The sequence below is a fragment of the Pinus tabuliformis genome, chromosome 2_1, assembly GCF_031772625.1.
Source record: "Pinus tabuliformis cultivar Carrire ecotype Pingquan chromosome 2_1, CPIR1, whole genome shotgun sequence".
Taxonomy (NCBI): domain Eukaryota; kingdom Viridiplantae; phylum Streptophyta; class Pinopsida; order Pinales; family Pinaceae; genus Pinus; species Pinus tabuliformis.
Genome location: NC_142299.1, coordinates 517,082,617 through 517,099,825, shown reverse-complemented (window position 1 = coordinate 517,099,825; position 17,209 = coordinate 517,082,617). Strand labels below are relative to the sequence as shown.

Here is a 17,209-nt window from a genome sequence, read left to right as displayed (position 1 = left end):
GAGGAAAACTAGTGTTTCCCTCCAACTCCCTTCTAGGGTTTAATATCTCCATAGTAATTTTTCCCTTAGACTCCATCACCTAAGAAGTAGGCATTGGGTTCCACATAGATGGTCAAAAATCAAAAACTTCAAAAATATCCTTTTGCTTCTCGTCCTAAAATTTTGGCCCTAAAATTTCGAGTCCTAAAATTTTAACCCTAAAATTTTTTGCCATAAAATCTTCGCCCTGAAATTTCATGCGATTCAAGGCAAACCACTAAGGCTAGGGCATACGGCCGAATACAACTAAGGTCAAGTCCTTATCTGGTTTTGAGGCTCTTCTTGCTAGTTGAACCTTATAACATCAAAATCTTCCCCTTTCTCACAGTTGGAATAGCCTCCCTAGTGTTGATGTCACAAACCCTAAGCAATTTTTCCCTAGGAAAACCCTACTCTAGCATTAATGCTTCAACTTGGGGATTCTTTAAGGCTTGTGGCTCCTTGTTGATCACACCTATCTAGCAAGCCCTTTCTTGGCCTTATATGCCTAAGAGTGCCTCTCATAGGATATTATGTTGGAAATGCTGAGATGGGGGTGAATCAGTATTTCATTACTTTTAACAATTTTAACTTGCTTAATCTTGAAATTGAATTCACATCACATAATCAATCATTCATAATATATGAATATAGAGATCAATAGTGCAACTCAAAACTTGAAGAAGAAACCCATGTAAATGATCTTCAATTTATAACATTAGCTAGTGAGGACACCAATCCTCTATAAGCACCAACTTATAACTTTCGTAGGCACCAACCTACGAGAGATACCAATCCCCTAGTTGAGCACTAACTCAATAGAATTCGTGGGCACCAACCCATAGGAGACAACAATCTCCTAGATGAGCACCAACTCAGCAGAATTCGTTGGCAACAACCCACAATATACACCAATCTCCTAGTTGGGCACCAACTCAACATCAGCTTGTTTCTTATATTTGTTGTAAACAACCTTTTGGTCCTCAAATCTTCAATGAATCGTCATCAACCATGCAACCCTCAAGTTTACTCCTTCAAGATTGATCACAGTCATTGTCCTACACTTCCCTTGTCTTCAATTGTTTTTAGCTCATCTGGTCCTACTCAAACCATGTTAATCATTGGTCTGCAATTGTCACTATTGATGTTGCTACTGTCACAGTGCTTTGTCTTTGTCACTATACCTTTCCCACTGTAGCTCAATAAAACACCAATACCATTGCAAAATTTTGTCTTATCTTCAAGTGTGCACCTCTTGGTCTGAGTAACCTGTGGATACAAGCTCATTGCACCTGCGACAAGCACATTCCCTACAATCCACACCAACCTACTTTTCAAACACTGATCATATATACCACAAACTCCACATTATTTTGGATAGAGCTTCACACCTTAATAGTCCCTTCTACACTTGCAGATAGACTCCTCCACAGGTTTCCACAAGTGTGTCCAAGACTCATTTATAGAAGCTTGTCTCCAACTTATCGAGGTTAGGGCTACTACAACGCATTCCTGCACTTGCGACAAGCACATTCCCTACAATCCACACCAATCTACTTTTCAAAGACTGATCATATATACCACAAACTCCACATTATTCTGGATAGAGCTTCACACCTTAATAGTCCCTTCTACACTTGCAGATAGACTCCTCCACAGGTTTCCACAAGTGTGTCCAAGACTCATTTATAGAAGCTTGTCTCCAACTTATCGAGGTTAGGGCTACTATAGCGCATTACTACCACACTCCTTGTTGTCCCTACTTTATTACCACAGAACGCACCACAAACTCGCCCTCCTTTCACTGGTTTATACCTCAGGTCTATCACAAACCTACCGGAGATTCTATCACAAAGAATTACTGCCAAAAAACACATACAAGGATACCTAAAAATAAGCCCTGTTGGACACTTTTTGTCAAAATTCTAAGGAAGCGGATATGCCGAAAAAATTTCAAAGATTAGATCATCAATCATCAGTTCATTCAGTCTTTGTAAACCTATTCTGCAAATTTATAATGTAAATGATGTTAGTAGGGTCGTATATGTATGTAACAACCTAGGTAAGCCTATTATTTTGGCAAGAGTTTCATTCTAGGAGGTTTTTCGTCTCACTGACTCATCTATGTTTCTAAACATGGATGGTCGGCAGAGTTTTTCCCTCCAACCTCACCCCAAAGCTAGGGTGAAATTCTTCGTCAAAGTCTTAGGTGAGTCATAGTGTTTTAAATGAGTCTTATGTAAAAGTGGTTTGAGAATAATTTAAGCTAGTTCGCTAAATTATTTTATTACAAATGACTTGGTCTACTAGATCATATTGTGTCACAGAATTGGGTGTGTAATTTGAGGCTCTATACAGAACGGTGTTCCCCCTTTGAGGGTTGAATTGTAATTATCTTATGTAACAAATATTTTAGTGCATGGTCTCTCATACTTAGACACCATGGCTAAATATTAGATAGGGGAAAAATTATTAATCCCCTCAAGTGTTAATTAATTAAATTTTTTGGCAAAAATAAATTAAAATTCTAAAACTGAAATTTAATTAATTAGAGTCAAAATTTAGAGTCTTAGAGAAATTAAATTTTCCAAGTGGAAAAATTCGTGGGTATCAAAGAAATTAATTTTTTTAGGCCCCCCAACAAGGAAATATTGGAAATTTCAAGAAAATTTGACCCTTGGACCTTGGTAGTTAAGTCAAAGTCAATTTTTTAAGGAAATTAGCTCGAAATAATTATTTTTGAGCTAATAAAAAATGTGTTAAATGAGAAATTCGAAAATTCTTCAAAAACATATATTTTCAACAGTGGAGATTAAAAGATGATCAAATATTTTTCGACTGCCAAGATTATTTTGACGAGGATCAAGCCTACTAACTGTTATTTTTCCACCTGGAGGATTTATCTATAAATTAAGCATCATTTGTGTCTCAAGCCATCTGATGTTTGGCTAAGAAAATTCCACAGAAAAGTTGATGCAATGCTACTATCCTGCTAGGAACATTTTTTGAATCATAAAAAGGACTTTAGGGTGTAGGTCATGGTGTTTATTGTTTATTGATTTGTAATATGTGTTGGGTACAAGCATTCCTATATTGTATTTAAATTTTAATTAAATAGTTATTTCATTGTAGATGATAGAAACACTCTATTGATAAGCGTTGGGCTTATCTTAGATGATCTGATTCATTGTTGTTCTAGCAGTTTATACGTGAAGAATTATATAGTGTTTGTAGGTTCCCCAGTCCTTGGGCTCCAAGTTCACAAATTGTGGACATAGGTTGACCTTGTTTGGACTTCAAATATTTTTATGGTTTATCTAACTTCACTAAGGTTGTAGCTTGCATTTATTTTCTAAAGTATACTTAGCCATTTGTCAAAAAATCTTTAAAAAAAAATATTTCTCAAAATTCCTTTTCTTAAAGCATTGTATATTTGTACATCTGTAAATGAATTTGTATAATATATTTTGTAAATGGGGTTTTGGGGTTTTGAGATTTTTGTATATATTAGGGTTTTGGGTATTTATAAAATCACTTATGCAAGTGAAATCAAGTGAGAAGAGTTGGATTAGAGTTAGATCTAGGCCCTTGAGGGCAAGATCTAGCCTCCAAAATTTTACAAGGTCAGCTATTGAAGAAAATCTGAAGAAAATTGCAGATCTTAAGCAAATTAATCTTTTGAAGCAAGCATTTCAATTTTTTGGGCTTCCCGGGGCTGAATCTACCCTCTCCAGGGCCAGCATCATCCTCTCCTAGCCCTGCATCAGCCTTTGTGGCCCCAGCATCATCGTTTTTAGTCTCATTGAGGTTGGTCATAAGCCCCTAAGGGCCTTGACCTCCTCCCTTGGATTTGCGTTGAAGTTTAAGGCCTTTTTTGGCCTTGTCGTGGGCTTAGAAGGCCTCAGTCCCCCTCCTTGACCCTAGACAGCTGCCCTAAGGGGCTTGTCATGGTCTTTAAAGCCCTCTCCAACCCTCGGTCTCCTTCGTCCTCCTCTCGGCCTCCCTTCCAAGCCTTCGCTCTCCATTTTGTCCCTCCTTTTGACCCCTTTTAGCCCTTCCTTAGCCTCAATCCCTAGCCGCGAGGCCTCCTAGGTTTTCTCTAGCCAAACACTAGCCCTATTGAGCCTAGTGCTAGCCTTCCTTGGCCCTTATTTTCTCTTTGTTCATCTCTAAATTTTTTGGACTGAATACTTGGTGTGTTTTGCAAAGAAAATTGGCTCAAAGTTCGTATTTTCGGGTGGCATAATCATTGGAGAATTTTTGGCAACTTGGGCAAGTGTGCTACAAGGCCTTGGGCCCAATGTTTTAAAAGTCCAACTCGGGTTCGGAACTGGCCGAGGGTCGACTCTGACTCTGACTCGGTATCGACTTAGCCGGTTTGATTTCAATGACTTGGTCATTGTAAAAAATACATTAAATATTTATTTTTTATGAAAAACATAATTTTGAATATTTTCATTCATGTTTCCAAACACAAAGCATTAGAATATAGAGAGAAGACAACATATGATAAAAGTAGGCTCATGAATATATCCATTATATCAAAATGGCAACCAGTGAACTGTCCAATACATACATGATATAGAGATCAAAACAAAAACACATAACCAAGGAGGCTCTAAATGGCCTCTACGACAAAAGTAAATTGTAAAACATCACTAGTCACCAGTGCTACTCACTACTGCTAGTGAAGCTAGCATCATCTAGCTCAGACTCTGAATCAGAGTCAAACAGGGGAACCCATGGCTCCTCCTCCTCCTCATTGTCATCTCCAATTGCAACTGTAGAAGTAGTAGCACTAGCATGTTGATTTGTGTAGCTTGGGAGGTATTCCAAGCCCTAGGGTTCCGAGTTTGGAGGACAAAGCACCACAAGGGTCACTTGTGGGCTTGGAACCCAAGTATGGGGTTTTGCACCCAATCATGTTTGGGGCAATTCCGGAGGCACATTTCTATATGTGATGGCATGTGACGATAAAGGGAGGAAAGGAGAATCCAACACTTCGAGAATCGTTGAATTCTGAGTTGTAGAAGTGGAGAAATGAATTTTTGAAGTTGACAATTAATTATTGGTTTTCAAGTCATGTAGGCTAGATGTATAGCCAATAGATGTGTCCCTTCATCTATTCGTTGGAGCCCCTTTGTTGGACATAAATAAAGGGTGAAGTGATGTTGTTTACCATCCAAAAGTGCAATACAAAAGCTCATTGAAGGTGAAGAAGAACTCAGTCAAGGGAGCTGAAAGTTCTGTTGAGGACACAGCAAAGAGGCAAAGATAGCGAGGCAGTTGGGCACTGTTTTAGGGTTCGTTGAAGGGTATCTAAGCTACTGTTAGAGGGCCAAGGCGCTGACTTGACAGTTGAGTTTCAACAGAGGTCAACACAGGTCTGTGGGGCAGCTTTAAGGTGTGTTATCTCTATTTTTGTGTGGGTCGTAGGTACAGGAGGATAGTTGTGATAGGTTGAAGGCCATACCACCTCAAAAAGGTGCCTACGCTGGCCTGTTTGAGGGTGGTATAAGCCTAGAAAAGCAACAGGAAATCAGGGCATACTCCCTTGACTAGACCGCAGTTAATTAATGGTTGTTTGGGTGAAACAGTAAAGGTTGTTGCAATGTGCCAATGCCCTAACCAGGGACAACAGTACTACAAACTTGGAGCAACATTTGTGTCTTGTATTGAGTCAAAGATTTGACTTGTTTTGGATCAGTTTTTCTAGCAACCTGTTGGTGCCGTGTGGAGGACTTTCCAAGGAGGTGAAGAGTCTTCCTAGGAGCAGAATCGACAATGTAATATTGGTGGCCATTGATCTTATTGGAGGGCAATGTGTTGGTTATCCAAAGTAGCCCTAGAGCAGCATACAAGAAGAACGTTGTTTGGTGCGTGATTGGGTGACGTTTGCAGCCTTATGAGTAGCTCTTTGATGGATGAAAGAGGCTACTAGAGGGCAGATTGGAGCATGGGAATTAGGCCTACCCAAAGAGCAAATTTATGAGCCCGTGTACAAGCAGCAGAAGTGACATGCATCAATATTAGGTGGCAACCCTCCTGGAGTCTCGATGTGTAATGGCCTTGATGGCCTAAGGCACTACTAGTGAGCAATACGGAAGCAAAGGACCGGCAAGAAAATATACGACATCGAAGTTGCAACAAAGTTTGTCATTGTATCTTGTATACCATAGACTATTGTATTATTTATATTTGCTTTAATATAACGAAGATTGGGATTGTACAATATTGTACAATTTTGTTAAAAAGTGTGTATATTTGTGCATATGTGATTTATTGCTTTATATTTCCGTTGTGCAAAGTAGTTTAAGGTTGAGATTCTTGGTTTGGTAGCGTTGGTGATTTTAAGACTCTAACCTAGACCCAAGGTCGTGGAAATTCAAAATGGTATCAAAGCGTGTTTGAGCTACTTTGGAAGTAAGTAAATCAAAGTTGTGCGCAGCGAAGTACAGCATGAGAGGGAGTTGATCACATTGTAAGTGAAGGGCTCACTACAATGTCGAAGTTGCAGGCAGGTCTCCAGTATGAGGACAAGTTGGAGGGGTTGTCCAACTATAGTCCTTAGAAGGAAAGGATCAAGTTGGTCTTGCAGGTCAACAAAATCTGGGAGTTCGCCGAGAAAGAGATCAAGAAGCCAACAACTTCACTCAACAAATTACTCAAACCCTAGGTTATAAGTACTCTTGATAAGTTTCTTGGAGAGCACATTATTCCTTGTTTCACTGGATAGAGCCTTGTCCTTAGTCTGACTGCCTTACTTGAGTCTATCAAAGCATTTGCCTTTGAACTATTGCCTAAGAATATCTATTTGGTGACCAAAACCAAGAAGCCTCCCTTGTGGTGAAACTCCACTAAAGAATAGGGGATGGAGTGTTGAGGTGACAATGGCCTCCATCTCATTGTTGTATCTTGGTCTAGCCCTTGTCTTGTGGGCCTCTCACAAGACTTGCTAGATTTTGAGGCAACAGGACCTAATGGACAAGAAATTTGAAGAAATCTTTAATATTGATATTATAGTATCTATGCCCTAAGATAGCGACAATACCCTCTGACAATTCCTGAGTATACTCAAGGGTTGGAAGGTGCTTTGTTACCCCAAAAAAAACATATACCCATCATTTCAGTGTTTCCAAGACTTGGGGACCCCTAGGAAACATCCCCAAACTGCAGGGACTTCAACAAGGACTTGGGGACACGTTGGTCATCCACATGATATTTCAGAAAATTTCAAAGATGTTCCAGATAGAGTTCAAGATGTTTTGGGTAGAGTTCAAGGATATTCCAAGCATATATCTTCAATTTTGATAATCATGGTCATTGATGATTGGACAATATGGTCATTTTTCCCATCCATTAATTTTGTATTGCGCTAAATCTAAATATGTTGTACTAGTTGCAACTCCAAACATGGGTTTTGTATGACGGGTTTTTATTTTGGTTTATAGTAATTTGAATATTGTATTTTCAGCAACAGCATTACAACAAGCAAAGCCTTCATGTCAAAAAACCAAGAAATGCAACATTTCAAAAGGCTGATCCTTGTGATCATTGCTCTTGTTCTTCTCGTTTTTTGGATCATCTCAATGTTTACATATTGTACATGGGTTTCCAAGAATCATTCAAGTCTAGTGCATACACTATCTCAACCTCAAGAATTGTGAAAACAATCAAATACTAGTGACTTTAATTGGGTACTAAATATTTGAATAAACTCCTAATCAATCATCTTCTTAATCTGAAGTATGAACCTAATCTCTTTATAAAACCAAAGTGTTTTATAGTAATTCTCAACACAACTCTAAAAATCTGCAAAACCTATTGAGAAAGGAATGCCTTTTATATTTTAACACATCACTACTAACAAGAAATATGAGGAAGAAAAGTTGTTATACAGAAAGTTCTCTATCTCATAGACCCTTCCTGGACCTTATTGCAAATTGAAAATAGATATACTTAGGTTTCCCTAAAGCTAACCTACATTTTGCTCATGTCTAGTGGCCAATAAAGGAACCGGCCGGTTTACTCAAGGTCCCATCTTCGAAATGAGGGGAAGCACCCAGAGGGTTCTCCCAAGATGTGTTTTCCATCGAATATATATATATATATATATAATTGTTATCTCCAACCTGCCATCCCCTGAAAAATTTGGGGGTGTGCTCTAGCCATCCCATGGACACATCCCCCCATCCCCACTGTTCCCCAAGCCCGAAAACCAATGCAACATGCCTCTTTTCCTTCCTTAATAGTAATATAAAGGACAGCCCATCCAGCTTTTCTAGAAAACCCTTGCTGATTGTTATCATTGCCATGGATTCCAATTCATTTATTCATGATTGCGGTCAATGTCAAAGGCAGCCTCGAAATCCAAGGGCTGCACAAGCAAACAAATGATTGTCAGATGATTATTGCAATCAGATTTTTGCAGGTTTTAACCCTCCTGAAGTTTGGAGCTGATCCTGGGCAGATCTTTATCTGAATCGTGCCCAATCCCAGGATCTGTTGATCCATCCACAAGGGTGGACAGATCCAGAAACAGATCTTTAGCCCCATACATGGAGCTTGGATAATAGAACCCAGTAGCAGTTTAACCTCGTGCCCAGGGGGGAAACATATTACTTAAGTTGTTATGTATCATATAACAAATCACAGCATTTAAACTATATATTAATTAATCCAAATCAACAATAAATTATATGCATATTCTCAGTCTAGGGTCACAACAGAGAACAGAACAGCAATAAATTTTATGCATAGAATAGCAATTTGTATCCATATTCTCAGTTTAGGGCCACAGTACATTGCTAGTTGAGATCTAGTCAATAGACCAGTTGAGAGGGGAATAAAATTCTCTAACAGCAACAGCAACAGCAACATATATGCACAGAACAATAACAGTTATGATATTTCATAAACTACTTGAGAGAAAAATGAGACAGTTAATTTATGCACAGAACAGCAACATACCTGCAACTTTGATAGAAGGATCGGGTTATTTAAACATTTTGGGGTTCCAGCAAGCAAGCACAAGTAGGCATTAACCTTCTTCTCTTTTAATTGTTTTTGGATCCATGTGTGCTGGGCATTTCACATCTGCAGGATACATTTCCCAGGGAGATACTATTTCCAAATTTGGGAGGTAGATTCAACAACACACATTGATTCTCTATAATCATTATCATTATTGGTGAAGTCAATACAGCAAAGTTTCAAGAAAATGCAGATGCCAGCATTGCAAGTTTCTCCTAGTCCAAGCTGTTAAAGATCATGACAGGAGTTCCACGGGAATCTGTTCATAATGGATTGCAGTTATGTAAATTAAGAATAGGGTTGACACAGCAAATTAATTGCTTTAAACCAGTGCCAAGGACCTACTATATCTATTAACATCAACTTTGTATCAAAGCAGCCATTATAATTAATGTCAATGTGAAATTGATGGCCATCATATCCCCTGAATGTATGTCATGTTTGGACATATTATTCCTTGCATTGTCACACATAAGCATTTGTTCTTTCATATGTACTTAAGATTCAATTAAGCTAGTTCCAACTTCCACCAGCTTCATCGTCACATCATTACAAAGATGAAAGGGGCTAGCCCATGAAACATATTAAGAAATTTTCATACTCCTCACTAGATGATTGTCCACAAGCCAGAAACTGGTTCCTATTAAATCACAGGTTTCATGGGCACAGATGCTGCATCGCAATTATCTATCTATGGTGTATGCAAACAATTAATGGCCATCATATCCTCTGAATTTGTGTCATGTTTGGATAAATTATTCCTTGCATCGTCATGCATAAGCATTTGTTCCTTCATAAGTACTTGAGATTCAATTAGTTAGTTCTACCAGCTTTATTGTCACATCATTACAAAGATGAAACAGGCTAGCCCATGAACCATATTAAGGATTTTTCATACTCCACACTAGATGATTGTCCACAAGCCAGAAACTGGTTCTTATTCAATCACACGTTTCTTGGGCACAGATGTTGCATCGCAATTATCTATCTATGATTCTATGGTCTATGCAAACAATTGAAGGCCATCACATCCTCTGAATCTGTGTCATGTTAGGATAAATTATTCCTTGCGTCATCACGCATAAGCATTTGCTCATTCACAAGTACTTAAGATTCAATTAGTTAGTTCCACCAACGTCAACGTCACATCATTAAAAAGATGAAAGGGGCTAGCCCATGAAACGTATTAAGAAATTTTCATACTCCTATCAGATGATTGTCCACAAACCAGAAATTGATTCTCATTCAATCACAGGTTTCCTGGGCACAGATGTGGCATTGCAATTATCTGTCTATGGTGTCCAATAAATTGGATTTAAGCCCTGTTTTCTTGTCCTAGGTTTCTCAACTAAAAAATCTCAGAACAATCTTCTGGTTAAGATCATTTTGTCATAATATTCACAACAACATTGTTTCAAGTTCAAACAGTGCAGACTCTGTAGCACCCAACTGTTGGACAGCGGGAATCTTGTGACCAGCTCCTTTTCAACATTCATAGAGTTGGGCTGCTCCCTCGCATTCATCCATATTCATATTGTACTTGTGGCCTGTCTCAACCTGGACCTTTATGGCTTTCTCTCCTCTCCTATTCCTATTCTACTTTCTGGAATTTCCAGAAGCCCCTTCTTCACGATATCCAGAATTTACCAATAAGATGCAATGCCTGCAGTTTGGAATATTAATAAAATCATTTTTTTCAAAGGAACCATATGACTTAAGAAGAGCGATCATAAAAGTCAAGTGTCAAATTAGAAAGTCAACGGAAGAAAATTATCATAAAACTCAAGAAATTGGAACACTTTAAGAAGAGAAGGCATTGCTACTCAACTTGTAAAAATTTGGAGACCCAAATTTCTACTGCAACAACTAATTAAGTTTCTTCTATTTGTTAAATTTCTGAACAAATTATTTACTGCATCCTACAGCAAATACCGAAACTAATACACTGCAGCCTTCATCAATTAAAATTATATGCGGAAGCAATCATTGAGCAAGAAAGAAATACACAACACAAGTGAAACCGTTGTTTTTGGACAAATGTCCCCGGAAAAACCCAATGTGGGAAAACCGGTGCAGCAGTTGAGAGTTTGTATTATTAAGCAGTAGTTTTCTAAATACAATCTTTGGATGCCTTACTAGCTATGCAATACAGAGAATCTGACTGACAGAGAGATGAGTGAGATGTACCTCACACTATCACTAGCAATCCAGTGCTGATCCAGCCACTCAATGGCTAGCCCCTAGCTGCCTCTGCGCAGTTTCTGTGTTGCTCTGCGTCACGACTAGTGGAGACTGCGTCACGACTTCTGGCTGATCAATTTTCCTTTGGAACTTCAACTTTCTGCCCTCCCGGTCTCACACCCCCGCTTCTAGCTCTAGAACTCGATTCTCTAGCAAATTTCAAATCTCCTCTCAGGCTTTGCACTGCCTCGGCGTGGCCCTACGTTGACTCTTCTGGATCTCTCTCTGCCTCCTCTGCAATGTATCCCCAAATCAGGAAATCTTCCTCCAGAAACTATCCCTGCCCCTCACTGCAAGAAATCACTTCGATCTCTTCTTCGGCAACTGCTGCGCTGCTCTCTTGAAAAAATTGATTTGTGATATCTCACTCGATGTGTCTTCCAAATGCCCATCAAGCCTCTTCTTATAATCCTCTCGTTGATCAATCAACGACCCAGATTAGATCCTAATCAATGGCTCAGATCATTTTGGCTTGATCCTCGTATTCTTCTAAAAGTTTCACCCCCAGTTTAATTAATGCCCTTTAATTATTTTAATTTCCTAAGTTTAGACTTAGGCATCCATTAAAAATAATTAAATATTTTAATAAAACCTTCTCTGAGTGGAATTTCCCAAAACGATTTCTGGATATTCTGGAATACATGTGTCCAAGCCTCCCTGCAAATTTTGAGGCTTAGAGCACATCCGATGCTACCAGAAATCAACACAACTAACCTATGTTGAATTGGACCAATAGCAGCAAAAAGACACCTACTCGAGATGACAAATAATAATCCTAAGGATTATCTCTTCCTCTTCTTTAATGGGAGCAAAGGATAGGGTTTTGTCTACCACCTTGAGGGGAATCATTACCTAACCTTTCAATAGGGCCTAGGATTTGCCCTGAACACTACATAATTTATGTGTGTCTCCCTAAAAGATTTGCAGCAATCGACAAATAATCATGACATTAGATGTGTTCAACACATTGTAGATTGACCGTTGTCATAGGGATCAAGAACAACAAGGCCAAGGTTGCATTAGATCATGTTAGGCAACACAACACACTTTGCTCGCCTCAAAGATGAAAATAAGTTTAACTCCTTCACACACATCATTTGAATCTTTATGAAAGAATGGACAAGCTAGACAGAAAGCATCATTGAGTTAAATGAAAGACAGCTCGTAATTCACCATCATAAATAGAAGTTGCTAGATAAGTTTGCTTCAATTCATGTTCTTCTCTAGAGCTATCAAGCTTGCAGTCACAAGAATTGAAAATTCCATAGCTTCCAATTTTGAAGAGAACTTCAAGTCTTCAAGGCAATTAAGATTGGTTTTTCATAACTAATTGTCTAGCATTGACATGCAATCCATAAGAAGTTTAAGAGGGCTTAGAATCATAAAATATCTAGACAAGACAACCTCAAAGCCCATCCGGATACCTCAAGCTAATCAAATATTACAAACATGAGTTGAAACTTGAAACTTGAGACACCCAAGGAGAAAGTAAAGGGGATGGAGGAACAACAACTTCCACACTTCAGTTCTAATTACAACATTTGAAAGGTTTCAAGCTCATTTTCGAGGAAATTGAGAGCAACAAAGAAGAGGACCTCCTAGAGAAAAATGAAAATGACATAAAAATAGTTGGCCATAATGACAAACCATTCGTGGACTCAATGAACCATGTAGACACAACCCCAATGTCAACAATTTTCATTTAGGCACCTACCTTCGAGAGATTGGAAAGGTCATAATTTTTTAACAATATGAATTTAAAACTAAAAATTCCACAAGTCATTCTAACAATTCTTGTAAAATGTGGTGGCTGCTCAATATAGTTCAGGCCCTGCACGCATTTTCATGATTGTAATGGTTAAAAAAAATATATATTCATTGCTTTATGTAGCTACCTAAAAATAAATTGAACTACCCATAACAATAGAAGCAGAATGAACATTGAATCTACAAAGGCAGCTAGGCGAACAAGGATACAAAATCAATATCGATCCTCTCAAATCATGCATATAATGTCTTAGATTCTAGTAATAATCATGGGTATAAAGATGTAAATCTGAAATTACTAATGCAGTGAAAAATTCATGTGATGAGACCTTACAAAGAAATTGGCAAGTAGAGAAACACTCCTAAGAATAGATATAAATGGGCTTGGCATTTAAAGTCTAACCTTAATTAGGAAGGAACCAAAACTACAACAGGGGAATCGCTAGATTTGCCCCATTTTGTATCATTAATATTATAGAACTTTCTAATTACAAAATCCAAATAAAGAACAAACAAAAATCCTAAAGCAGATCAAGGTGAAACTCCATTAAGTTGGGCCTACACCATTCTACGCTTGTAACTGATTATGAATTTCAATGTTGTAGTCAACTGCCAACTCAAGTCATTCCCTTCCATAGACTACAAAACTAATTTTGCAAACAAATTTCTCTTTTTCAATGGGATGAAAGGAATTGAAAATGGTTGCAAAGGAATTTTGCAAATGAACCCCAAGAGGTTATAGAGTCACCTTAAAGAAGACAGGTTGAAATTTGCAATACTCCATGGAAAAGTTCCAAAACTTCATCATGTCCAGTAATATGACTATAGAGAGTTGACAAGTGGTAGATGTTATTTCTAACATGAAACTTCTTAATATGATATTTTTCCCATATAATTTCAGAAACCTAGCGAGCTTAAGGGATTAGCTCAACCAGTGGTCACCAATGTTGTAGGGCATTTGACTAGTTCCATGCTCACAAGTGCCCCAACAGAATGCCCCTAGGTTAGGCACCATAGTCTACTCAAACAAGTTAACTAGGGATGTCATCCACAAGTGTGGGGCAGCAATTGTTGGATTTCCCTGCAAGGTTTTCAACTTTTCCCCCAAAAATAAATGTAAAACCTAGCAATAAATGTACAACCCATATATTGAGATTTATGGATCAAATGCGCACTTGCTTTATACCCTATAGTGAACCACATTTACAAGGATAGACATTTTTTTTCAATACCCGCATTTACCTTTCAATTTCATATGACTCGAAATTAACATGAATAATGACGATGCAATAATGTCATCACTTATTGAGCTTCCAATTTTATGATAAAAGTAAGCCAACGGACTTTAAGTTTGGTTGAGACATCTTACATGAATATTAACATATCCTTAAATTTTCATCTTCAAACAAAGTTGTAAAACAGAACTTTAAAATATCAAGAGATATAAACTGTTGAATTTAGGACCACCAAAAAACACAATATATTAAAATAGTAAAGAATAACCCTAAAAAACTGCAGGGAGTGAAAAAAATTTGGAGGCACGGGCATACCAGGATTGTCAATTCCATTGTATTCCAAACAATCTTCCTTTCCTACATGAGCAATATACTCCAACTGCATCTCTGAAATCATTTTCTTATAACAAAAAGTTTCATGTCAGTAAATAGTAATGAAGAGAGTAGGAAACTGCAAAGAGAATCTAAGAATGACCCCAATTTAAGTAATGCATGTAGCAATTCTTATGAAATAAAATTTGCTGTACATGAAAACACTAAGAATAGCCTTGAGCATTTTGAGAGATATTTCCTAGTTATTTTATTATTCTCAACAAAACGAACAAAGAACCTTACCTTAAGTCTACTCAAATAGGAATCATCAAACATTTCTAACTTTGCCGTAGCCATTGCCTCCACCCGGAGTTCATTTAATTGTCCTTGTAATTTAGCCAACTCCTCAACACGCCTATCATCACAAACATTTTAGATTGATTTGCAATAATCAGTAATTGGCAAATCTAGACAATGTATGAGATGATATACCTGTGGCAAATGTCAAGATCAATAGATGGACTGACATCTTTGTCAACAAGAAGTTGGTTTGCATTTGCAATGGTTGCACCAGGTTCCATGTGAGATTCTTCCAGCTTGAATATTTGTGAGTTTGCTTGAATGCTGACTGACCTTCCTTCCTTCCTTCCGAACTTCTTGCCAAATCTAGCGATATTGCCACATTAAAGATATTGTGTGTAAATATGAGACCTTTAGTTTCAACAACTGCACCCCCAAGAATGATGCTAGATAAACCACTGGATAAACAATGCATTACTAATCAAGAAACCACAATTTGGTGCCTTGATTCTAATAAACGGCTGAAGACATCATTAGGTATCAATCACTTCATTAGAATGCTAAATGGAAACAGGTTGATATAGATACATTTTTTAGCATATGAGTTTCCATGTTGGTAACCATTAGAAAATATTAGCATGACTTTGTAATTGCAAGGTTGCAGGATGTTTTGGACTGGGTTTCTACAGAATTATTGAATCTTCCCTTTGTCACTCCACTACATTGGCAGGGATTGTGTTTGCAGACAAGTGAATGGTACAGCGGGCTAAGGAGTGTGTGGGATGTTATCAGCTTAACCAGCATTTCCTTTTATTGGACTCATTGATATCTTGTACCTCTGCACAATACAAGTACACATTTCTATCTGGCAGAGGCTTCTATCTTCACGCCTGATTTGGCTAATGAGTTTTACACCAGAATGGCCATTTTTCATTATAGATTCTCCCTCAATTGGAGCCAAGACAGATTTGCTAGCCCTCCTTGCCACTGAAGGCAGAGTATTTGGTGTGACGGATGCGTGGCTCCTGGATATGATTCTTTTGATGTACACGCAAATTGACTTTCAATATAAAATATGATGCCTTTTCACAATCAAAACAAAAAAGACTGTATAAAGACACAGCATAGTTTTTTAGGCACAAACAGGTGAAAGGCATGTACATAAATAGAATTGGCAGCATAATTTGTTTACTAAGGAAAAGGGAACCAGGACAGGGAAAGGGGCAATTGATATCAGATAAATTTTCTGGTGTTTTGAGGGAATAAAAAGCCAGCAGCACAATCAATGACTCTCTGTATTAGCCAATATTTCTGTAGGGAAAACCTGGCGGAGAAACCCTGGGCACTTCCCCACATTTCACAGATGGTACCCACCGTAAACTCGTCGCCAGTGTTTATGGCGCGGTAGCCATATTGAGACAAGCAATGGAGACAGACCTAGGGGATTAACCCCGCAACCTCATTCATGAATTCCAAAGTCCTAAACAACTGGAGCTAATCCAGCAGCCTTTGTATTAGCCAATGTAACCCTATGTTCAAATGATTTCATAGAATTTTTCAATTATCTTGGTAGTCCATATTCATAAAATCAAACAATTGCAAATCCATAACTTCCATGAACCTGTAAAGCCAAGCATTTTTCCATATCACAAATATAATCGTGTTCAAGCTCATTTCCCGAACTGATAAAGACACTATAAACACTCATAACCATGCCTTCGTATTCGAACAAAGCCGCCAAACCACAGCATAAGGAAATCAAGGCAGATCAAATCACATGTTAACAGTGGTATTTATAAAAGACAACATTACACATCAATTTTCTTCGGGAAAATTTTAAAAACAATGGATATGATTTCATAAAATATGTCATTCTCTCTGCTTTGCAATTGCAAATGTTTTCCTTACAGTGGCGAATGACCTCAAAGCTGAAAGTCGGAGGCAGAGAAAACAAAGAAGAATCGGCCGTACTTTGAATTCGTTGAAGAATTGCTGACAAATTAGCAATACTAACAACCGTTCTACTGTTGTGTTGAACAGGATACCATTTTTTCCCGCTATTCACAACATCATTTGAACTAGGGGATTTTCCGGGGATGGAACTAGTCTTAAATTTTTCCAAATCTTTACCCGATTATTTCCCTTGGGGAAAAAATTTAACCCGGCTGCTTTACATTCGAAAATATTTAACCCGGCTGCTTTACATTCGAATACCATCACATTCTATTGTCTCAATAATCCTACCTTAAATGCATCTTAGTCATTAAGCAAACCTTTTTGGGTCCAAAATTTAAGGACATCCA

At 38.0% G+C, this 17,209-nt stretch overlaps 1 protein-coding gene across 3 annotated transcripts in view; it reads right to left on the bottom strand.

The window, feature by feature from the left end:
• LOC149201225 (uncharacterized) overlaps positions 1 to 16,987 on the bottom strand; it is a 324,845-nt gene extending 307,858 nt beyond the window's left edge. For 2 of the 3 annotated variants that reach the window (XM_089399692.1, XM_089399693.1), the window contains exons 1-4: positions 16,815 to 16,987; positions 15,099 to 15,272; positions 14,910 to 15,021; positions 14,610 to 14,694 (exon numbers count right to left, since the gene is read on the bottom strand). In XM_089399692.1, the coding sequence (XP_089255818.1) occupies positions 14,610 to 14,694; positions 14,910 to 15,021; positions 15,099 to 15,187 (286 nt within the window). In that variant the 5' untranslated portion in view covers positions 15,188 to 15,272; positions 16,815 to 16,987. Of the gene's footprint in view, positions 1 to 14,609; positions 14,695 to 14,909; positions 15,022 to 15,098; positions 15,273 to 16,814 lie in introns of those variants that run through there. The other variant, XM_089399694.1, reaches the window with a different exon arrangement.
• Between the last annotated feature and the right edge of the window lie 222 nt (positions 16,988 to 17,209).